Here is a 23,682-nt window from a genome sequence, read left to right on the forward strand (position 1 = left end):
CTTAGGGTCTCACAGGACATGTGAACATGTCACCTGGTACTGGAAACCATCTTTAACCTAGTGCTTTTCCATTTAGAAGGAGGGGTGAGGACTCTGAGAGACAAAAGCTTCCTGCCTTGTGCCAAAGTCATATAGGGGGGTGAAACAGAACAAAGGAGGCTGCAGTCATGAGAAATCCCCTAGCTACCACATGAGCTGGGACCAGGGGCGGCTCTAGACATTTTGCCACCCCAAGCACGGAGGGTCTGCTGGTCCCGCAGGACCAGCAGACCCTCTGCAGGCACACCGCGGAAGGTCCACCAAAGCCACGGGACTAGCAGACCCTCCGCAGGCACGCCTGCTGGAGGTCCACTAAAGTCGCGGGACCAGTGGACCCTCCGCAGGCAAGCCGCTGAAGGCACCCTGCCTGCCGGCCTAGCGGCGACCGGCAGAGCACCCCCCACAGTTTGCCGCCCCAGGCACGTGCTTGGAGCGCTGGTGCCTGGAGCCGCCCCTGGCTGGGACTAACAAGGACTGTACTGGGGAAAGGATTGGGCCCAGACTAGAAAGGAGTCTGGTCTGTGAAAGAAGCTTATTGGACCATCTCTGAGTGCAAGGTTTCATCTGTAATCAGTTTCTTACTGTATTAGGCTTAGACTTGTGTGTTTTTGTTTTATTGTGCTTGGTGTTCTGTCTGTTATTACTTGGAACCACTTAAGTCTTACTTTTTATACTTAATAAAATCACTTTTTGCTTATTAATTAACCCAGAGCAAATGATTGATACCTGGGGGAGCAAGCAGCTATGCATATCTCTCTAAGTGTTACAGAGGGTGAACAATTTATGAGTTTACCCTGTATAAGCTTTATACAGAGTAAAATGGAGTTATTTGGGGTTTGGATCCATTGGGAACTGGGTGTCTGGGTGCTAGAGACAGGAAGACTTCTTAAACTGTTTCAGTTAATTCTGCAGCTTTAGGGTATGTGGGTCAGACCCTGAGTCTGTGTTGCAGCCGACTGGTGTGTCTGGCTCAACAGGGCAGAGTTCCGAAGTCCCAAGCTGCCAGGGAAAACAGGCTCAGAGGTAGTCTCAGCACCTCAGGCAGCAGTCCGGGGCGGGGGGAGGGGTGTCTCTGTGACCCAAACCAGTCACAAAGGGACATCCTGGCCCCCTGGGGCGTGGCTTGGGAGAGGGGAGATCCTGGCCCCTGGGGATTGGAGAGTGGCGGGGGAGATCCCGGCCCCCTGGGGCTTGGGAGAGGGGAGATCCTGGCCCTCTGGGGCTTGGGGAGTGGCTTGGGAGAGGGGAGATCCCGGCCCCCTGGGGCTTGGGTTGCGGCAGGGGAAAGCGGAGATCCCGGGCCCCTGGGGCTTGGGGAGCAGCACTAGCGCTGCTCCGGCACTGACGGGCTGGGATCCCGGGAGGAGTCGAGGGCGCTGGCGGCCAGCCCGTCCCTCCTGGGCGGAGCTGTTCTCCCCCGCTGCAGACTGTGGGCGCCCGGGAGCCAGCTTGGAGCGAGCCGGCCGCGGAGCATGGAGCGGGCAGCGCCCTGAGCCCCTTCCCCGGCGGCAGCATGAGCTTTTCGCGGCCCCTGCGGCGCTCCGTGAGCCTGAGCCAAGGCCGGACCCTGCGGCTGGTGGTGCTGGGACAGGGCGCCGTGGGCAAAACAGGTAGGGACCCTGCCCGCCGTGCGCCCGGGGGCCTCTGACCCCCCGCCAGGAAACTGCCCCGCTTCCTCCCGAGAAGCAGGCGGGGGAGGCTGCCGGTGTCCAGCCGCGAGCGCCCCGCTTGCGAGGCTGCATGGACCGAGATGCTGGACGCGGGCTTTAGATCAGCGCCCCCGGGGGCCCTGAGGAGTCAGGCTCCCCCTGGCGCCCCAGCAGGGAGTCCCCCAGCCCTGGTGCTGTCAGGTTTGCCAAGTGGGGTGCACTTTGTAACCCCACCCTTCCCGCTAAAGCCCCAGCCCAGCAGGTGTGTTATGGGCTTCTCCTGCAGACACGTGCGCTGGGGGCGTGAATAGATCACTTCCCCCACGCCTGAAATGTTGCTTCCCATTGCCGTTCCGAAACAGGAAAAGAAACGGGCTCGGTAAGGGGCCAGGCAGGCAGTCCCGGCTTCTAAAATCCGCCTTTACAAAGGACAGTGGACTGGAGATTGCGGGACTGGAGGCAATAAACACAAGAGTTCTCATAGGTGGAGGTACTGAGCTTCCACTGACTCCAGATGGAGTTGCGGGGGGCTCAGTGCTTCTGGGAATCGCATCTAAAGGATTTTTGGCTCATGTCACCACCCGCTTGCAGAAATGATCCTTGTAGATCAACTGGGCTTAGACTTTTCAGTCAGAGTCCTCTCTCTTCTAACCATATGAAAGATAATATTTTGGGGAAAACAATGTAAATGCCAGGTTTAAACTCCATCAGTTACTGTGAATTTCCTGTCTGTATTTAGTAAATTGAAGCAAGCAAGCCATTAACATCCTTTAGTTATAAGTTTGGAGGGGGTGGAGGTTAAAAGTTGAATGACTTTCACTGCACTTTTAAGTGCCTTTTTTAAAGCTGAAGTTTGGGTAGGTTTGTGAACTGAAAGGCTGTGTGGTCTAGTAGATAGAGCACTGGTCTGGGAGTCAGGGAGCTGGGTTCTTCTAGTCCTTGTTCTATCACTGAAAGGTTATGACTTTAAACAAGTCACTTGCTTTCCCCCACCCCCATCTGTCTGTCTTGTCTGTTTAGATTGTAAACTATTTTTTGGAGGGGGGGCATTTTCTACTATGTGTTTGTACAGCACCTAGCACAATGGGCTGAGAACCTGTAGAGCAAGGGTGGGCAAACTTTTTGGCCCAAGGGCCACAATGGGGAGTAGAAATTGTATGGCGGGCCTTGAATGCTCACAAAATTGGGGTTGGGGTACGGGAGGAGATGCGAGCTCTGGGGTGGGCCTGAGGATGAGAGGTTTGGGGTGCAGGAAGGTGCTCTGTGCTGCAATCAAGGGGTCTGGAGAGAAGAAGGGGGATCGGGGCAGGGGGTTGGGGCATGGAAGGGGCTCAGGGGTACAGCCTCCGGGTGGCACTTACCTCAAGCAGCTCCCAGAAGCAGCAGCATGTTGCCCCTCTGACTCCTATGCTGAGGGGCAGACAGGCGACTCTGCATGCTGCCTCATCTGCAGGGACTGCCCCTGCATCTCCCATTGGCGCTCCGGAGGAGGCCATTGAAGCGCTTGGGAGCTGGAATGGGGTAATGCCGTGGCTTGCAGGAGCCATGTGGTGCAGCCCTTGACCCTGCGCCCTGGCCGGAGCACTGGAGTGGGGCCAACCTGCTGGTGCAGCCCCTGACCCAGCACCCAGGCCAGAGCAGGGCTACCTGCATCATCTGGCCCCCGACCCAGTGCCCCAGCCAGAGCAGGGCTGAGCTGCATGGTGTGGGTGGTGGGCCAGCTTAAAACAGCTCGTGGGTCGGATCTGGCCCATGGGCTGTAGTTTGCCCACCCCTGCTGTAGGAGCTTCTGTAATACGACTAATAATGGGAGATATAAGTTTACTCTGTTACAGTCATACTTTATCTCTGTTACTAGGGGTCAGTGGTGTTGGCAGTTGAAATGCAAATTTCCACAGTAAACTCCGAAAAAGTATTGTGGTAATTTTGGAGTGGGGGAGAGAGATGGTAAGTTATAAAGACCACTTCCCCCCATTTATTTGCCTATTCCAGAAATACTCTACAGATATGGTATCCCTGTCTGGTTCACAACACAGACTTTGCTTTGGCTGCAGATGTTCTGTTAGTTGTACATTTCCACTGAATGTATTTCTTTGTAAACTGGTGAATTCCTTTCATGTCAATGAAAAATCACACTTTTTGGTTGTTTAAAAGGAAATGAAATAAACTTAGGTTTATGATTTTTTTTTAATTCAAGCCCAGGCTCTAGGGGCTATGGAAAGAGAATTAAAAATGCAATCCAACTAAGGCAAGAAACAAAAACCCAATAGGTTTCAGAGTAGCAGCTGTGTTAGTCTGTATCCGCAAAAAGAACAGGAGTATTTGTGGCACCTTAGAGAGTAACAAACTTATTTGAGCATAAGCTGTCGTGGGCTACAGCCCACTTCATCGGATGCATGCAGTGGAAAATACAGTAGGAAGATATATATATATAATGTCTTCCTGCTGTATATATATATATATATATCTTCCTTCTGTATATACATATACATACACACAGAGAACATGAAACAATGGGAGTTACCATATACTCTTGTTAGAGCGTGTATGGTAACACTTGTTTCATGTTGTGTGTGTGTGTGTGTACATATATATCTTCCTACTGTATTTTCCACTGCATGCATCCGATGCAGTGGGCTGTAGCCCACAAAAGCTTATGCTCAAATAAATTTGTTAGTCTCTAAAAAACCCAACAGTGGTTGCAAAACAACAGCCTTTCTCCACAGAAAAGGCAAATCACACCACCTCCATTTCAGCTCCTGTAAAATCCTAACCTCTCCCACCACATAAATACTCACACCCATACACCTTCCTAGATAGACTGATTTTGCAGCAGGTTTCAAAAGTCAACACCATAGGCTATTTTAGACCAGGGGAAGGAATGAATACCAAAGTGGAGGGACCCTCTCATAGGAAAACATCATTGAATATCAGGGTTGGAAGGGACCTCAGGAGGTCATCTAGTCCAACCCCCACTCAAAGGGGGACTAATCCCCAGACAAATTTTTGCCCCAGATCCCTATAATGGCCCCCTCAAAGACTGAGCTCTCAGCTCTGGGTTTAGCAAGCCAATGCTCAACCCACTGAGCTATCCCTCCCCCCTGCAGCAGCAGCAGCAGCAGCAGCAGCATCCTAGTATGGGGTACAGTTGCAACAAAGACAGCACCCTGAATATGTCTCTGATATGGGTGTGTTAAGTGTCAAAATCCCTGAACTCCCAAGTTTCATGTGGGCAGAGCCTGCTGGGACTCCACATAGGTGCAGGGATCCTCCCACGCCCAGCTGCTTGTAGAATCAGGACCTACATGTGGTATCCTGGCCAGGCTTGAGTAATTGGAAGTGGGAAGAACAGATGGAACAGTAAATGATACAGTCACAAGAACTGTGTTTCATGCAGAAGAATGCTGGTATGAAAACCCTGCAGACCAACAGCTAGTCAATATCATAACCTCAAAGCTGAACGTATATGGTTCTCACATGCATTTTAATAGCTCATCAACCATAACATATGAGAAAAGCATTGCAGAGAGAACACGTTTTGATTAACCAGATGCCGGGGAATTTCAGGCCACCCCTTATTAGAATTAAGGTGGTGGTTCCCATTTTCCATTTTCATTGATCCTAGAAAGAATTATTTTCATCTATAAAATGACTGTGGAGTTTTATTTTTTGTTTGTTTATTTTAAAAGATCAAAGTGGACTAATGCACTTGAAAGGTTAATGGCTTTTGGGCTTGTCTGGAATGAGGATTTGCCCTGATTGCAGCCATCACTGGTCAGCCACCTGTCTAGCAGCGGCGGTGCAAACCAAGATTTTGTCTACACTGCAGCTGAGAGTGAGCCTCTCAGCCTGAGTATACAGGCTTGAGGCTTGCGCAAACATGGTAAAATAGCTGTGTGGAGGTTGTGGCATTGGCAGAGGCTTAGGCTAACTATCCGAGCTTGGACCCACACTGCCTCTGGGGCCAAGGCCTGGTGACTAGTGCAGGCATCTGCTGGTGCTGCAGTGTCCACATTGCTTTTTCTAGCATGCTTGTGCGAGGCTCACTAACACAAGCCTGTCTGCCCAGGTGAGGAGACTTGCTCACAGCTGCAGTGTAGACGTACCTTTCCATTGCAGACAGCCAGTGCTGTGCCTATAAACCACGATTTGCAGTGATGCCGCTTAGCTCAGTTTCAAGTAGGGCGTGAACTGCATTGGTGCAAACTATTGCTTCTAGTGGCTTTGCATGTTTACATTATGGCTCTGCGTCAGTTCAGCTGCACCAGTGGTTGAAATTGCCTATGAAGTCTAGACTTCACTCCCGGTGCTTTTGTCTGTACACTGTGCTATTGCCATGGCATGTTAAAATAAGTCAGTCTCCACAATGACACTAACATCTGGATTACTTTTTGGCTTTAAAATACAGATCATGAGAGTGAGTAATTAGCTGGGTAGCATCCCTAGAGACTGTAGGCATGGGGGTGAGGGGAGAAGTGTCTCCCATTGCTTGCCTTTTGAAACATTGCTTGGACAAAGCCAAATCTTAGAAGTCTGATGGAATTTCACACTTATTGGAAGGTGAATTCTGGTGCTTGATTCATACTTGGGACCATGCCGTTGTTCAACTCTCAGCTTTCACAGTTCCAGTATATTAGCAGAACTCCACAGTTATATTTATGTCCCAGTGGTCACCAACAAGTAAGATGACCTACTGCCCTGTGTTTGGGGCTTAAGACATGGAAATGTTTGACAGCTCAGGTAGACTATTTATTATTTATTTGCTTTTGTATTACAGAGGCATTTTGAGGGCCCAGCTGAGATCTAGGCCTCATTTTGCTAGGCTCTGTACTGACAGACTGTCCATGCCCTGAATATTTTATAATCTAAAAATGGGCAAGACAGACAAAAGAAATATTGTCCTCATTTTGCAGTTAAGGAACTGAGGCACAGACTCAGTGACTTGCCCTAGGTCCCAGAGGAAGTATATAGCCACGCTTGGATTTGAACCCAGGGCTCTGAGTCCCATGCTTTCCGCTCTTGTTTTGATTTAAACGTTCCCCTGGATTGTTTTTAACCTGCACATTGGCGCACTGTGTTAGTGCATGAAAACCAGAGTGAGTAGTTTTCGTTATCCAAACTGAAAAAGATGTAAAAGCTAAACAGGCACCACAAATGAGGAAAAATGAATTCCAGAGACAAGGTGGGTGAAGCAATATCTTTTATTGCACCAGCTTCTGTTAGTGAACAAGATGACTTTTCAAGCTGCACAGAGCTCTTCATCGCCCCTATATAGCTCAAAAGCTTGTCTCGTTCGCCAGCAGAAACTGGTCCAATAAAAGATATGACCTCACCCACCACATCTCTCATGTCCTGGGATCAACATGGCTACAACGCTGCAAATGAAAAATGAATTCGTTTTTTTCCTTAAATCCCCTTGGTTTCAATCATCTGAAGTGCTGCTAGGATCAGCTCTGCTCCAGGTCTCCCCTCTTGCAGTCTGATTTGTAACCTGACAGCATTGTCCTGTTAATGATTCTTTTGGAATCACACAGTTAAAGTAGAGGTCAGGTTTAGAGAGGTATCAGGGACACTCTCTGTGAATCCCTTCCACATGCAGTAGCAATTAAAATCTTGAGAGATGGCGAAAGGTACATTTGCAGAAGGAAAGTGACTCACTCCTTGAAAATAATTTAACTCCCAATCCTTTGATGTGGTTGACTGGAAATCCTCAACAGGTGTCAGTGCTAGCAGCAAAACACTGTGACCTGGACAAAATCATGGTCAAAGCCATTGCAGGAAGGGTGGCAGGGACCAGCTGCATCTGGATCTGACTAGCATCAACGTTGAGCAGCTTTGGTTCAGGCTTATCTGTAGTTTAGAGGTTTGGATATTGAACGACATAAGTCACCTGTAAAAACTTATAAATCCAGAATATCTAAATCCTTTAATGTGTGTTTGCTTCCTCCTCTCCCCCCGTTGCGTATCTTCTGCTGTCTAATTTTGACACTAGCCAGTGTAATCACAGTCATATTTCACATGAAGGTTCTGTTTGTAAAGGATTCATAAGTGATTAAGAGATGTCAGGAGTATGTTGCAGCAGACTTGAGTAATGTGATATAAAGAGCGATATGCACATTGGTAGGTGGCATTATAGATGGTTGTAAAGTGTCATTACAAGCAACCTATTGGTCTCTATAGCAATCAGTTAACGATTTATTAAAACATCTGTGAATAATTTATTAACCATTTATAAATGGAACTTTAATATAAAGTGTGACCATGCCCACTTATTAAATCCCCCTCTCTGAAAGGTCACTTATGTACAAGATGAACAAAAAAGGTCTTAACGTTGTCACGCCTCTCTGCCCTCATCCACTTCTGTTGTGCTCTTGTGCTCAAGCCAATTTTTAATCAATTTAATTGGTTCTCCGTCTTAATAAAGTACTGTGTGTTGCAGCTTTGGGAGACTGCCGAGAGCGTGCTACAGTATCAGGTGCTTCCTAGGAATCAGGTTTGATTTGTTCCGCTGTCTCACCCTTTCTCTGACAAATCAATAATGTCCTTAACAATGAAGATAAATACCCGCTGCAGGATCCAGCTCTGAGTGAGCCCTGTTGGGCAGTTTTATTAAGCTACAGTGTATTTCTGCGTATTGTGTCTCTCGTCAATAATTACAACACAGGGAAAATGATACTAGAGACGTGTAAGACACCTTGGATTTTTCCTCATAATATTTAATAAATAATAGAGAGTCATCGTGGCAGATAACTTTTCTGGGGACTCCATAAACTTGTGTTGTTAAAATGATTAAAAATCTGTATCAGAACACTTACTGCAAAGTAAAGATATACCAGGGACTAACAGGCTGGTTTACAGTTCCCGCTGGTGTAAGGCGACATTGCATCTTATCTACCATTTGGTCGGTGGTCACTATTGATTTTGTGATGTGATAGACTCTCAGTATGGAAGCAGGCATTGCACAGATAGGTGGTGAGATTTGAGTTGTAGACTTGGCAGATTGTATCTGTCTTATAAATAAAATAATTGAAGATATGCAGCAAATAGGATTGCCACCTGTCCAGGCTTTCCCAGAATCGTCCCTCTTTTGAGGTTGTTTTCCCAGGAAATCTATAAGTTGTGTTGTCACTTCTCCCAGTTTTTCCAGGATTGTCCCAAATTATTTCATCCAGGACGGTTACCTCAAATTAGGATGTCCCGCTTTTTTGTGGAAGGTGGAAACCCTAATAACAAAATAGAAATGATCTTGCAAATTCTGCCAAGAAAATGCATCTTATCAAGAAATGAAAGACAGATATTATGAAAATTAATTTACCTATTTTATCTGCTTGGAAAACTGTTAAGAAATGTCCTTATCTGGGTAGCCTGATACACAATACTGGTGATTGTGTTTGATGTAAAGTCCAGAACAGGTAAAGCAAGTACTATATTTCAAAAATTCCCTATAGTATGGAAGTCCAGTGTGATTTGCAAAAATAATTAACTAAGATCTTTAGAAGCAACTTCCTAAGTGTCCTGATATATGGACTAGGGTCCTGGAAAAATAATAGGTCCATCCAATGAAAATGAACAACTTTTAATGCAGGTGTCAGCATAGAATATTCAAAATAAAATGGACTGATAGAACACCAGGGTTGGAAGGGACCTCAGGAGATCATCTAGTCCAACCCCCTGCTCAAAGCAGGACCAATCCTTACCTAAGTCTCCCCCTTAAGGGCTGAACTCACAACCCTGAGTTTAGGCCAATGCTCAAACCCCTGAGATATGACACAGGCTTGGCTACAGGAACACTCGATTGATTTGCAGCCCAGGTTGCCATGAATGTTGCGCTAACTGGCTGCGCACTGTGTCCATGTACACCTTGCTGCTGCACATTAAAAATTCCCTTCTCCAGCGGTCTCAGCAAAAGGTTGCGAACCACTGCTCTGGTGCACTTTATTGTTTCAGAGCAGGAGTCCATTTCTCATCCCCGGACAAAGTGAAACCCTTTTCCCTCCCAAGAGCTCCAGCAAGGCTCTTTCCTTATCAGCTGGAATGTTGTTGGTGTTCTGAGCGCGGTGTGATGTGTGTCCAACACTCTTGTTCCATTGAAACCAATGGGAGTGGTGCCATTTAATAGTATGGGAGCAGGAACAGACCCTTATTTCTCTCTGAATCCAGACAAGGTAGAATCAGGGCCCTTTGAAAATCCTTTTTGTGTTTGCTCAGTCACTTCCCAGCCTCATTGTTCTTTCTGGTTCAGTGACCATGATTCCCGCGGCTCTTTCACAGTGGGAAATCTGTCTGACTGTATTCCCTAATGGCTGGAGCACACAGTTTCTGCTCCATCCATGCTTTAACCACCGCCTTCTTTCACCAGCAAGACCCCACCCACTTCCTCTGCATGGCTGCCTGGGTCCATGACACCACCTACGTTCTTGATCTTAATCCCCTGGTAATTATCCTTTCCCAGATAGAGCGAGTCTCTAGTGTCTCACTTAACTTTCTATACCTTCTGCCTCTGGCTGTCTGTGTTTCTCTGCTGAATTCTCTGTATTTGTATGGCTAGTAGTAAGTCAATACTTCTTGAAGCTCCACTTTGTGCGCCCCTCCGTCATTACCCATAAAGCATACAACCACGATCATTTCTTCCCCATGGGTATGTGCTTTGCTAAGTTCTTGTGTATAATGTGGCATGTAGATCCCTCCTCCCCTGCCCTCTCAGTGATTTCCAGCTCTTGACAGAAGGGAAGCCCTCCACCTTGCATCACATCATCTCTCCACCCTGATGATGATCAGGTTTCTATTCTATCTGCTCTTCTGTTCCCTGCTAAACAATGAACCAGTGAACCTCTCCTTTCTGTTCTTGGCCTCCCCTATGGAGTATTCAACTGATTTCTTTAACCTTACCCACCACCAACAGCTTTCCGCTATCAGCGTGAACCCTGACCTCATCTTGTTGCATCCTTAGTAAGGCATTTCTGGAACTTCACTAATTACCACCTGGCTGTGTCTCTGAAATACCTCCTTCCCAGCACTTTGAACTTGTCCTCAACCTCTCCATTACCATGGATAAGCTGTCAAAGCAGGATCTCCTCTGTATTCCAGAACAGGACTCCAGAGCAGCTGAAATAGAGCCAACCCAGAGTCCAGCCCCAGTGCATGCTAGGACAGGGCCATATGGGACTTTGAAGCTTTTGTGTAGAGTTTCAGCCAAGCTGGAGGTGTTCAGTAAACTGCTCGTTCTTTATCTTGATACTCAGCCTTGATGTATTAACTTTTAATGTTTCTGGTAACCTGGCACACAGCCATTAGTTTGACTATAATCTGTGATTAGCTCACACCTTGTCTTCCCTCATCAGAGCTTTGCTCTCGGTGATCTGATGTCCTGCACCTGGAAAACTCTTGCATTTGAATTCATGACAACACACCCCTTCCCTCCCATCTGCAAACCAATCCCTAAGAACCTCCTCTCCTGTTCTCTGAGATTTCTGGGGAGCCGTTTGTGAACGTGGGCTGGTTCCTCTTTACTCATCACTGCATTTATCAGGCACCCTGGAACTAGTAAAATAGAGATTCAGTGTAAAAGCTGTCTAGCTAGAGCTCCCTTGGAGTCACTGGGAACTATGCTGAGTGCTTCTGAAAATCCCACCCTAAATGGGCTTTTTTTCTACTATACCCTTAATGACCCCTAGTCTAGCTGCCCACTGTACCCCCTTTTTTACTCTAGGCATAGATGCTCACCTTCCCATCACATGGAAGAGTGATTGCCACCTGCTGACTGTTTGATGCACTCAGTCAAGTTCCTAGTAGCCAGGAATCAGCATTGCAGTAGAAACACTGAGACGATAGACATCTCTTGAGTGTCCATGTCCAGTCAACCTTTGGACTCTATAGTAAACTGCGCTCTCACAGCTTATCCTTCAAGGTCCGGGAAGAGGAACATTGGAAGGATGGGGTGGAGAAGCTTGTTCAGTTGTTGCCCCTGCCCCCGTTCTATGGTGAAAGGCAGAGTTTGACACTTCAGCACTGCAATCGCTCACTTTTTACAGAGAGCCTTTCCTCCTTCCTGAATGCTCATGGACTGTAGCCAACTGAGCCTCCACACTCCGTGTAAGCAGGTGAGCAAGAGTCTGGTTCTCCCCACCACTGGAGAGGGCATTTCTCTAGGAATCTCCAGAGGACATCTGCCTCACCCAGAGACTAACCTTGTCACCTAGTAACCCATTGCAGCCAACTCTGAAGAGGCATTTATTTAGTTCCCAGCCCGCTGTACTTCACCTTTACAAGCCTGTTATTTCACTTGGGTGGCCTTCCTCGAGGATTGTTCTTTTCTCAAGGCTGTTTTGGGGTTAGTCTGGCTTGCTCAGAGTGAATGTGGAAGATATGACACAAACCAGTACTTTTCCATGGCTGGGGAAGGGAGAAAGGGGCATATCCAATGCTTAATTTGAGCCAGGGCTTGTCAGGGCTGAACCCTGGCATGTCTGGGCTTGGCAGTTCATAGCCAGGCACCTTCGGGCTTGCTGCGTCAGTTATGAACATAAAAAAATTGCTTGAGCCCTGGCACCTCTTTCATTACAAATTAAGCACTAGGCAGATGCAGTGTTGGGATGGAACTACTGGCCCAGTGCTCCAGCATTAGGCTTTGTCCTGGTTCAATTGAGCATTACATTGGACACAAAGGATTTGGGCCTCCTGCCCCTCTATTGCAGGGAGATTGGATGCTTGGATAGAATGGTTTAATTGTGTACATTCCTCTTCTGTGGCTGTTCCCACCCAACGCCCTTAACTGAACGATTTGATCTGTTACTGCTTCCGGCCCTGCCTGATTGGGAAATACAAAAGGGGAAAAAAGACATTTTCACAGCCACCATCCAGTTATTTATGAAGGGCTAAAGCAAACTCCCCTGGGGGCCTCGGCCCAGGTATGCCTACAGCAAGCCTCCCAGCCTGGGTCCACAGGCTCGGGCTAGCGGTGCAGGGGTTAGTGTTCTAAAGAAGACTGTGCAGATAGTGCTTTGACATTGCAGCTCGCGCCGGAGCTTGGCCTCCGAAGCCTAGGTAGGGAAGGGTCACGCTAAAGCAACATCCCTTCCCTGTGCTGGGGATAGACATTCCCAGGCATAAATGCAGCATGTGGCATGTGAGGGGTAAGTGACAGCAAACAAAGTGAGGAGAAAGGGTCTGGGCTACATTTCAAGTTATTCCTTGTATTGACCCTTCTGTCTTGCTCTTCCCCACTCTCCACTACGTTCTCAAACGTAAATATTCTTTAATAGTCTTTTTGTTGTACGTCTCATTTTAAAAGGATATTGCCGAGTATAGGTAGAACCTAGCTTTGAACTATCTTCCCCCCCCTTCGTTTGCCAAGCTCCTCTAATTTATTATATAAAATACAAATGTGGTGTTGCTGTCTCATTTTACAACTATTATGGTGCTGAGCCCTTGACCTATTGAATGTGAATATAGAAGCTGATACAACTTGCATTTGATATATTTAACTTGAGAATAAAACATTCAATAAACAGTATTGGAAATTCATCAGATTGCTTCAGGAAGGGCGGGATATCTGCACAGTTATGTCATCTAGGCTGATGTGATACATCAAGATCCCTCTGTCCTGCCAAAGCATGCGCACGTGCTGAACTTCATGCGCCGTAAATAGCCCCACTGAAGTCACTTGGGCTACTCGCTGTGCATAAAGTTATACACATGCAGGATCGGAGCCACAAAGCACTGTTTGCAAGTATCACACATACAGAAAAGCATATTGGATTGTGATGACCTGTATTTTAGAGTGCTCACCAGAATAGTCTCTGACTGCTTCTACATTATATGCTCTTGTTCAGTCGCAAAGTATAAGATTCAGGGCAGGAGTTTTTGTGTGAAACTCTGTGTTATGTAAGAGATCAACTAGATTGCTCGTAATGGTCTGTTCTGGTCTTAAAAATCTGTGGGTGAAAACCTCTCTCCATTGAAATCAATGTGTCTCCTCAGGATTAGTTATAAAATGTTATTTTAAAATGTGACTTGCACTGTTGGACAGGGTGTTGAAATAGGAAGTGTGTGAAAAAGCTCTGGGTCTCCATGATCTCTCTGCTCTTAGGGAACTTGTCAAATGCCACTGGACTGCTGTATATTGACTCAGGTTCATTTTCTGTTGATATTGCTTCTGGGTGTGAGGGAAATATTTGTGCACAAATGCAAGGGTTAAGAGAAGCACTAAGAAGCACCCCTAAAAATACATTTCTGACTGAAAGGATTGCCCAGGGTGTAAATTAGGCCAGAATTTAGTCCATCTGTGTCGCTGTGTGGTTAGATACTTTCAATAGATTTTAAGGCCAGAAAAGACCGTTATGATCATCCAGTCTGACTTTCTGAATTGCACAAGCTATGGAATTCTACCCAGGGACTCCTGCATTCAGCCCAGCAAGCTGCGATTGAACTAGAGCATATCCTTTAGAAAGACATCTGACCTCTGCTCTGGGGATCTGTGTTTGTAAAGCGGCTCCTGTATAAAAACAACTTTGGGCAGTGCCGACTCAGTTCTCATCTACCACTCAGGAGAACAGACTGTTGGCTACATTGTGAACTTCTCTGCTGGAAGCAGCTAGGCTATCACTTAGTTCTAGTTAGTTCCTGTGGTAACCAGGGTGCAGAGAGGCCCAGTCAGGCCATCTCTGTTCTTCTGTTCACACACTGGCAAGTCCCGTCTTTGGATTTTGGCAGAGAACTGCTTGCTGGTCAATGTAAAGTTACCCTCAGATCCTTTCCAATCTATCTACTGTAAGTCTTCCAGTTTTCAGCCTTCAAACTCTCAGCATACTGGAAATAAGTCTTGGCCAATCTGCCATTTTAATATGCTCTCCCCTGCCCCATAGCTTTTCAGGTGGCAGCGTTGCCAGGTGCGGGAGAGAGACTTTGTGTTCTACTTGTTTGTTACACAATCAGGGCCGGCGCTTTCATTTAGGCGACTTAGGCAGTCGCCTAGGGTGCCAGCATTATGGGGGTGGGGGGCGGCAGGCGGCTCGGGTGGAGCTGCTGCAGTCGTGCCTGCGGACGGTCCGCTGGTCCCATGGCTCGGGTGGACCTGCCGCAGCTCCACCAGAGCCGCGAACCAGCGGACCCTCCGCGGGAATGCCTGCGGCAGCTCCACTGAAGCCGCGAGACCCGCGCGTGGGGCGGCGAAATGGCCTGGCACCTAGGGCGCCAGAAACCCTGGCACCGGTCCTGTACACAATGTTTATTGATGTTCGTGGTTACTCTTTGGAGTAGCTTCTTCAGAGATCCTGACTGACTCACAACCTAGATACTAGTATACCTGATTGAGATCAAAAACCTCCTCCCACTGCCTGTGCTGAGCCCAGCAGGGCATGCCTCCATCAGCCTTTGCTCAGGATTGGAGGATGTCCTCACTCCAGAGAGGAGCAAACTCATCAGAGCCCTCCTGTCTCAGTTAATCAGTGTTTTACTCAGTTTGCTTTGTTGATCACAACTGACTTTCAAGGGGGGGTTGTTTTGTTTTTCTCCAATGCAGCTCTAACTGTGAGATTCATCACCAAGAGATTCATTGGGGATTATGACCCTACTCTAGGTAAGCAAGTATTTAATATTATTATTATTATTATTTTATTATTTTATTATTTTATTACTATGATTATTAACATTATTATTTGTGTTATGGTGGGGCTGAGGGACTCCATCGCGCTAGGTGCTGTACAAAGAATAGTAACTGCTCTATTAAATATAGGCTTAGTAATCCGGAAGCAGTTTGGCCTCGGGGTTGCTTTTTGGGGAGAGAGGCTTTCAGCTCACGGACCCAAAAGGGCCGAGTGATATCCAATGCCCTCGTATTTGGGTGTGTTCAGTCTGAGCACCCTCCTTCTGAAAATCAGGCCCACTGAATGGTGTGTCAGGTTGGGCATCCAAAAACTGCTAGTCACTGTAAATATAAGTCATTATGTTGAGTACATGTTATTCACTGGATGGTGTTTTCATGTTCAAGCGCAGGGGTTTTGGTGGGTGGGGGGTGTCCTGGGAATTTCTCAGCCTTGTTGCATTTCATTGAAGAAATGGGTGATCCCTAGTGGAAAACTCAGATCAAACAACCCTGCTAATTCCCTGTCCATCTTGTACTTTCTTGAGTTTGCTTCCCACATTTGTTAGGACTAGATATGCTTAGTACAAAAGTAAATTTGTTTTCCTTTGAGAGTTCCTCTCTGCCTGCTGCTTATTCCCTCACTTGGAGTTGGTCTCTGTAATGCTACCAAATATTTAAACAGTGATGTAAATATACCTGGTGCTGCAGAGAACGTGGCTGGTTCCCTGCCCCAAAGAGCTTACAGTCCAAATGAGACAGGTGAAATGGGGCAGGAGAGGGTCAGTGTGCCTAAAAGTCTGACTTAGAGAAAGGAATAGGGGAGAAAGGGAAATGAGGAGGACTGGGAAGAACACAGGAATCTAGGGGGATTGAGAGCAGAGGTGTAAGTGGGGGTGAGATTTAACAGCTTAAAGGTGAGGATGAAGTGGAGTTTTGTGCAGAACCAACGGAGGGATTCAGGGACAGGAGCAGGTGGGCTGGGAGGGAAGATGGCTTTAGCAGCTGTGTGAACAGACTTGGGCAGCCAGAGGAAAAGGTTACAGGGTCAAAGACTCAACAGCTGCGATGTCAGAAACCAGAAAATGACACCAACAAATGGGAAATAAAGCTCAGCCTTGATAGCACTTGACAGACATTAATTAATGTCTACAACACCCTGTCACAAGGTGCGTAGGCAAGTATTATCCCAATGATCAATGGCAGAAGCAGGAATAGCATTCAAAGCCAAGATTTTCAAAACTTGGTGCCTAAAGGTAGACCCCTAACTCTGTAATCTCCTAAATAAGAGCCTGGTTTTCAAAAGTCCCAAATATCCAGCAGCTCCCATGACACTTGTGTTCCTGAGTCCACCCTGTGATCCATCCACTGGACCATGCTGTCTCTTGGAATCAGAAGCAAGAAGATATAGACTCTGGAGGGGCAAAGATCCTGTTTTCATATACACATTTCTATTAATAAAGAATGGGGAAGAGAAATCCTGGAGAGCTCTCTCTCTCTTTGCAGAGTTGTTGCTAAGCAGGATGTTGTGGGATTTATTTCCTGGAGATGTTAGTGAGGCTTTAAACATTTCACTCCATATTTTATGTTGAAAAAGCAGTAGAGATACAAGCATCAGTGCAACTTTTATCTCTTGTTTAGAAAAGCAAGATCTCCTCTTATCCTATTTGTGTGTAATATGAGCCAGAATGTAGGCAAGCTAGAGGGTGTGGATTAGCAGCGCCAGTGGGGCTGAACAGCAGTATTAAAATAAATTATTTTTAAATATAGCTTGAAAGGACTCATAGCTTTTAAGTCCCTCTTCGTTGGCAATGAAATCACCCTCATTCTCTTCCTATCCCTTTTGTTACTAGCAGTCTGCAGCCACTGATCGCTGCTGTCTCTCCCACCCTTGCACTGCCAACAGCACAAAGGCTGCTAGTGTGGCTTGGATTTTTTTGTTTTTTTTCCCTTTACTTCCTTGTCTTTGTCCCTGGCTCAGTGGCCTTGCATATGAGGCCAGGGCCACATGTGGGGCTAGTTTGGGGCAGATGGGATCCATCTGCAGAGGACTTAGAAGAACCACAGGAATCTCACGTGGATGGTTCAACTTTCCATTTGTTGAAAATGGAAAAAACTTCAGTGCAGATAGCTCTCCCACTGCCATCCCAAGATGCACCGATCCTTGCAGAAAAATTACCCAGAATGCAACACACCAGGGAGCAGTGCTGGGAACTCTGGGACTTATACCCAAAAGGTGGCCGATCACAACCAATACAAAACAGTGCCACTGTGGATATAAGGCAAAACCATCCAACAGTGTTTCATTTACAATGTAGACAAACACAATAGGAGTTAGATCAAGTTGGATTATAGACACACATTGATATTACTCTCTAATGTAGTCAGGGCTTTTGGAGGGAAGGGCATTGACAGGTGGACATAAAGGAATGAGATTTGAATGAGATGCTTCTGTGCTCCCATGGCTGTTACTGAAGATACTTGTGTTTGTTGAATAAGGGCTTTTCTCCCTTAAGTGCCAGGGCTGCTTGATCCTGGAGTGACATCACTGTTCTGTTTGTGTGGCATTATAGTTGGTTGTCACAGAATTAGCTGTGACAACAGAAACCTTGCCTTTTGACTTCCCCGCAGGACGGGGCAAAGGGTTGGGGGCAAAGGTGGGTTGCAAGAGAGAAAACAGTCTTTAAAACACAGATTCTTTGACAAATAGGAAAAGGAGCTAGGAAGTGTTGCCAAAACACATGCAACACAAACAGATTTATGTATAAAAAGATTGTACAGGATATGCAAGTCCCTTCCTCTGACCCAACATGCTCTGTTATCACCTTCTAGATCTCAGACAACAGAGGGATGCCCTTGGGCGAAGATGAACTAATAAGACTTGTCAGAACCTGCTTATGCTAAACTCAGGGGAGGTTTGGGCGTTTGATATGAGAACAATGTGTGGAAGGAAAGATGGCAGCTTTTTGCACTGCTCACTGTGAACTTCTGCGTGTCATGTTTTCTGTAGACGAGAAGATTGCTCTCTGACAGTGTCTCCTTTAAGAGGTCCTGACCCTGTACCCTTTTGAAGTCACCGGCAAAGTCCCCATTAGCTTTGGGGGCACCGAGAGTGGGCTCAGAGTCTGCCTGTTCAGTTTGGTGCATCAGGCAGTTACTGTGTCATGGGCAGGCTGGTGACTCTTTTCAGTGAGCAGAGAATTTCTGAGTCCCCCTTTTGTGTCATCTGTGCCTTCTCATTTAGCTCTTCACCTGACTGTGTGGAGTGGAATCCACCTGTACTCTGTGCAGGGATCAGGGAGTTCTCACGCATCTTTGTTTCCTACAGAAATGATTTACAGACACACGGCTGTCATCGATGGGGAGATGGTGCACTTTGAGATTCTCGACACAGCAGGACAGGTACGGTCATGGTCACTGCTTAATGGACAATTGAAGTCAGAAAATACTAACCAGAAATGGTCCCAAGGGTGGAGCATTGTCTTTTCAGTCTGTGGTGGTGTTGTTGGCCCCATGCGTGCATTAGGACAGAGGGATCGCAGCTGGGAATGTGCTGCAGCTGCTCTGAGAGGTAGTCAGTGCACATCTCTGTGTTACGAGGCTTAACCATGCATCCGACGAAGTGGGTATTCACCCACGAAAGTTCATGCTCCAATATGTCTGTTAGTCTATAAGGTGCCACAGGACTCTTTGCTACTTTTACAGATCCAGACTAACATGGCTACCCCTCTGATACTTGAGGCTTAACTAGTTAGTGTTGGCACTTGCTGGATGGTCACTTGAGTGGTCCCAGCAAAGGCCATCTGACAGCAGCAGACCAGGGTGGCAGGGAGGGGCACTGGCCGGAACAGCGTAGGAAGCCAGCGCCAATGGAAGAAGAGATTTGAAAGCAGCACTTATGCCAGACAGAGATCCCAGACTCTCCCCAATGTGTGAAATATTGAATGGTGAGGCTGTGACTCCATCTTGGGGCACAGGGGAGGGATGCGCTGGGGGACTCCAGCTTTGCTTTTGTGCTTTTTGACCTCACCAGAACCCCTTGATGTGATTTCATCCACATAATTCATAGTTTGCCCATTGATTCTCTCTCTCTCTCTTTTCCTTTGCTGTGTACAACAGAGTCCCATTTTATCTGCAGTTTTTGGGAATATCCAATACCCACAGATGAAGAGAAGAGTGATCCCCTGTGCTGAGGGACACGTAACCCCACTTTGGGTAGCCAGAGGCAGGGTACCTAAGACCAGCCTGTCTACATTTACCCAGATATACTTACACAGGTTAAATTCAAGCCAAGGGAGTCACTTTAACCCAACCTCCTGACCCCTATTTTTAACAGCACGCTGTAAATGTACATTGTACTTTACAGAACATACGAGAAGCCCCTGTCCCTGCCAGGCAACAGCTCAGCAGCAGCAGAGGTGGAGTTGAAAGGACAGAGAGGGGGCCCTGTGGCTGGCCAGTGGCAGAAGGCTTCTCTGAATACAGAGCAAAGGAAGTGGGGAAGCCAGAGGATGGGCAAAGGAGACCAAGGAGACAGCAACACTAAGTGATTTTGAGGCGTGCAGAGAGGAAGAGGAAATAGCAGTGGAGCTGTGGGTGGGAGTGAAATTATGCAGGGCCTTGAAGGGGAGGACAAGGACCTTGAACTCAATGTGGTAAAAGGCAGGAAGTCAATGCAGGGGCTGGGGAGGAGGAAGGTGATGTGGTCAGAGCAGTGGGTGAAGAAGGTGGCTTGGAGCCTGACCCAAACTCCCCAGACATGAATGGGAGTCTTTCCAGTGACGTCAGTGGGCTTGGCTCACGCCCTATAGCATCAGTATTGTGGCTAGACTAGGGAGGATGAAAACACAAGCCACGCACAGGGATTGAGGGACCACGTGGCTATGGAGCTAGAGTAAACGCAGCCACAGAGAACACACACAGACTCTTTGATTTGCTAGCAGCAGTGGAGGATTGTTCGTGAGAGGCATGTTGCATTGTGATCATGTTTAGTTATTTCTTGTTAAGATGCCCAGAGGCTTTCTGGCGTGGCTGCCTGTAAATTAGTTATTACTGCACAATGGCCGGCTGCCAATCAGATGTCACACGCTAAGCTGGGTCATACTGGGTCAGTGCTTAGATGGTCATCCTCCAATAACCACTCTGCAAGAGATGGTGTCGGCGGCCCCTTGGCCTTGAATCAGTATTGATACCCCAGAATGGTATTACAGGGTGCTGTGCACTATTGAGTTTTACCATTGACCCCAGTGGGAGCGAAAGCAGGAGGTGGTCCAGTGTTGGTCAAACATTTTGAGCTCATTGCATTAAAAAACTGCCTCGCGAGGTGATGCTGATTTCTGTTCTCCCCACCCAAGGAGGAAGACTCCTTGCAGATCGAGGAGAAGATCAAGTGGGGCGACGGCTTTGCCGTGGTATACTCTGTGACTGACCGGTGCAGTTTCGACGAGGTCATGAGGCTGTGCTTCCTCATCAACCACATCCACTCGAGCCCCAAGCGGAGCGGTGGGAGTGACCAGCCACCCGTGGTGATTGTTGGCAACAAGAAGGACCTGCAGTTTGACCGGATGGTGTCTTGTGAGGATGGTGAGAACCTCTCCAAAGCCCTGAAGCTTCCTTTTTATGAGATCTCCACCAGGGACAGCTATGAAGAGACCGTGGTGGTGTTCAACACCCTGTATAATGAGCTGATGAGACAGGGGCACTTCTCCCCAGGCTCCTTCAAGAGGAGGACCGTGTCTAAGCTGATGGAAAAGATTCCAAAGATGCATGCCAACTCCACCCTGAACTCAGGCGGCCGGAGCCTCAGCTTCAACTCCTTCAGGGACTACATACCGGAGTGAGCCCCCACATGGGCAGGGTGTGGGAGAGAACACTGCCCCGTAGCAGCCTGGATTGGCAATGGACAGGCTGCAGGCTGCTCACCTTCCCAGTCTAGAGAGCACTGTATGTTGCAAGGGTGGGTCCTTTCAAGCATCTGTATTCCAGGAAGGTCACAATGCAGATCTGTGCTGGCTTCCTACAGGGAATTAGCAAGAGGTGTGTGGCTCAGTGGGGTTGGTGCATCAGCCATTCACCTATAAAGCCTAGGGGTTCACTTCCTTGTTTAGATTCAGCAGTGAAAACTCATTTGGGGGGGTCTCCCTCCTCGTCCTCATCCCCATTCTGTGCACATCACAAACTGCCACCGAATTTAACACAATTGGCAGGCTACGCTCAGGAGAGGCTTGGGGTAACTGCAGGCTAGGACTGAGGTGCAGACCTGTGTGGGTGCCCACGCCATGGTTACCAAGGTCTGCTGTAGTGTAAAATGAGATGCATTGGTAGAATTGGCAGGAAGCTTGCACAGCACATGCTGTCATTCTGCCTGGCTATTGATCTCTCCATTCCATGAACACGACATCCACAATTTAGGCCAAATAATGTACATTGGAATTGTCAAAGCAGGTCAGACCAAGGGTCCAGCCAGCCATGTCTGCTATCTCCACCGGTGGCCAACACTGGATGCTTTGGTTACATACAGTTGTTGGTGTATGGATGCCACTAGCCAGGAAAGTAGCCAGATCCTGCTTCGGCAAACTTCTTCAAAGTGTTTCCAGCATTCCCTGCCCCCACCCCATTTCCCACACTTACTTAGGACCTAATTCTGCACCCATCAAAATCAATGGCAAAGTTCTCATTGATAGCAGTGGTGCAGAATGAAGCCCTTAGTGCCTTGGAGGTCACACCACTGTGACCCCACCAGCTCAGTTTGACTCTCAAAGACTTGCACACAAACACTCAGCACTGAATGTTTCACTCCACCTGCAGCCTGCTCAGATCCTCTGAGTGACTACTTTGGTGGGCATGGGGAGCCTACTGACACAGAGTTCAAGTGGCCGTATTGAAAGAGCCTTATTTCTGACTGTTATAAATGTCTTAGATGTATGTCTCTAGCTCAGATGATGGAGAAACTATTAAAGGACCGTGTTTTCCCTCTTACAGCTCTCTAGACTTTTTATTCACTTTTTTACCCTGAGGAAAATAAATCAAGTTGAGAAAAGAAGAACAAAATCTGTGTGAAAAGTGCCTGCCCCCAAATGGATTCAAAATTTAAAGGAGTGCCATCAGTTTGAAATTGAGTTGATTTCAAAATAGAAATTAAAAGCAGTTTGGTGCCCTACCCCTGCCTACCTGTCAATCTGTGTGGTTTTTCAATACTATTTCTCTGTTAGTGTTTGCAATTTTTGTCTTTCTCATAGCTGTCCTGAAAGATTCACAGAAACCGGGGAAACTGACTAGCAGCTATACAGGAAACCAGTGAAATGGACTATGCACAAAGTGAAATAAACTGAGAAGACCAACACTTTCCTGGAATCTCTTTCACTTGAAGTGTTCTTAGGTGTCACTTTTAACAATGACAAGGGACAACTGTGAGACAGAAATGAGATTTTCAAGTTGGCAATATCCCTGTAAGAGTTGCATGATGGGAATCCTGCTGTCGCTCTCCATAGGGCTGGGGGCAAGGCATTCTGATAGTAAGGTGTGTGTGCTACAAAGACACAGACGCAGGGCTGGCTCCAGGCACCAGCTTAGCAAGCAGGTGCTTGGGGCAGCCAATTCAAAGGGGCGGCACTCCATCCAGTGTCGGGGCGGCACATCCGGGTCTTCGGCAGAAATTCGGCAGCAGGGCCCTCATTCCCTCTCTTCCTCTTCGAGCTGCCACCAAAGAGGAAGAGAGGGAGGACCAACCGCCGAACTGCCACAGAAGAAGCGATGCGGTTGAGCTGCTGCCCAAGCGCCGCCACTCGTCTTTTTTTTTTTTTTTTTTTTTTTTTTTTTTGCTGCTTGGGGCAGCAGAAAAGCTGGAGCCCGCCCTGCACAGACAGAAGGAGACTTAATGGCTCAGGGGATTGGAGCCCTTCTAGGATGTTGGTGTGACCTTCCCCTACCTGCCCCCAAGCTGTGATGGGTAGTAACCAAAAGTTTCCATTTGATTATGAGAGGAAGGATGGTCTAGTGGTTAGGGTGCTTGCCTAGGAGACCTAGGTTTAATGCTTTGCTACAGACGACTGCAACTTTAAGCAAAAAGCTTAATCTCTCTGTGCCTCAGTGTCCCACCTGTGAAATGGGAATAATAGCACTTCCCTATCTCGCAAGGGCAATAGGACGTTAAAGGTGGTGAGATGCTCCTATGCCCCAGTCATGAGGGCCATATAAGTAGATAGATTTGCTGGCTATACAGTGGCCTGTTTGAGCTGTTGCAATCCCATGTTACCGACTAATTACTAGTGACACCTCAACTATAGAAAGCGAATGTTCTCTCTGCTTTATTTTTCTGCATTTAAACTATAGCTGTCTCCCTTCCTGTCTGTCAGGCACTGACCGTGCATCTTGTACTACAGAGAAATGTTTAAATGTAAAAGAGAAAACCGCTTA

General features: G+C 47.4%; 1 protein-coding gene across 1 annotated transcript; it reads left to right on the top strand.

The window, feature by feature from the left end:
• Nucleotides 1-1,496: 1,496 nt before the first annotated feature.
• Nucleotides 1,497-23,470, top strand: LOC116820552 (ras-related and estrogen-regulated growth inhibitor-like). Its single transcript, XM_032773112.2, has 4 exons — nt 1,497-1,649; nt 15,208-15,264; nt 18,596-18,669; nt 20,622-23,470. Exons 1-4 carry the CDS (start codon nt 1,553-1,555, stop codon nt 21,105-21,107), a joined length of 714 nt encoding a protein of 237 aa, XP_032629003.1. The 5' UTR covers nt 1,497-1,552; the 3' UTR covers nt 21,108-23,470.
• The last annotated feature ends 212 nt before the right edge of the window (nt 23,471-23,682 follow it).

This window comes from Chelonoidis abingdonii, chromosome 4, assembly GCF_003597395.2.
Source record: "Chelonoidis abingdonii isolate Lonesome George chromosome 4, CheloAbing_2.0, whole genome shotgun sequence".
Classification (NCBI taxonomy): Eukaryota; Metazoa; Chordata; order Testudines; family Testudinidae; genus Chelonoidis; species Chelonoidis abingdonii.

Excerpts from the sequence above, each read along its gene's own strand:
- LOC116820552 (XM_032773112.2), top strand. The coding sequence starts at position 1,553 with ATGAGCTTTTCGCGGCCCCTGCGGCGCTCCGTGAGCCTGAGCCAAGGC. Across the intron at positions 1,650-15,207 it reads GGGCGCCGTGGGCAAAACAG|CTCTAACTGTGAGATTCATC; the intron begins GTAGGGACCCTG and ends TCTCCAATGCAG. Across the intron at positions 18,670-20,621 it reads TTCTCGACACAGCAGGACAG|GAGGAAGACTCCTTGCAGAT; the intron begins GTACGGTCATGG and ends TCCCCACCCAAG.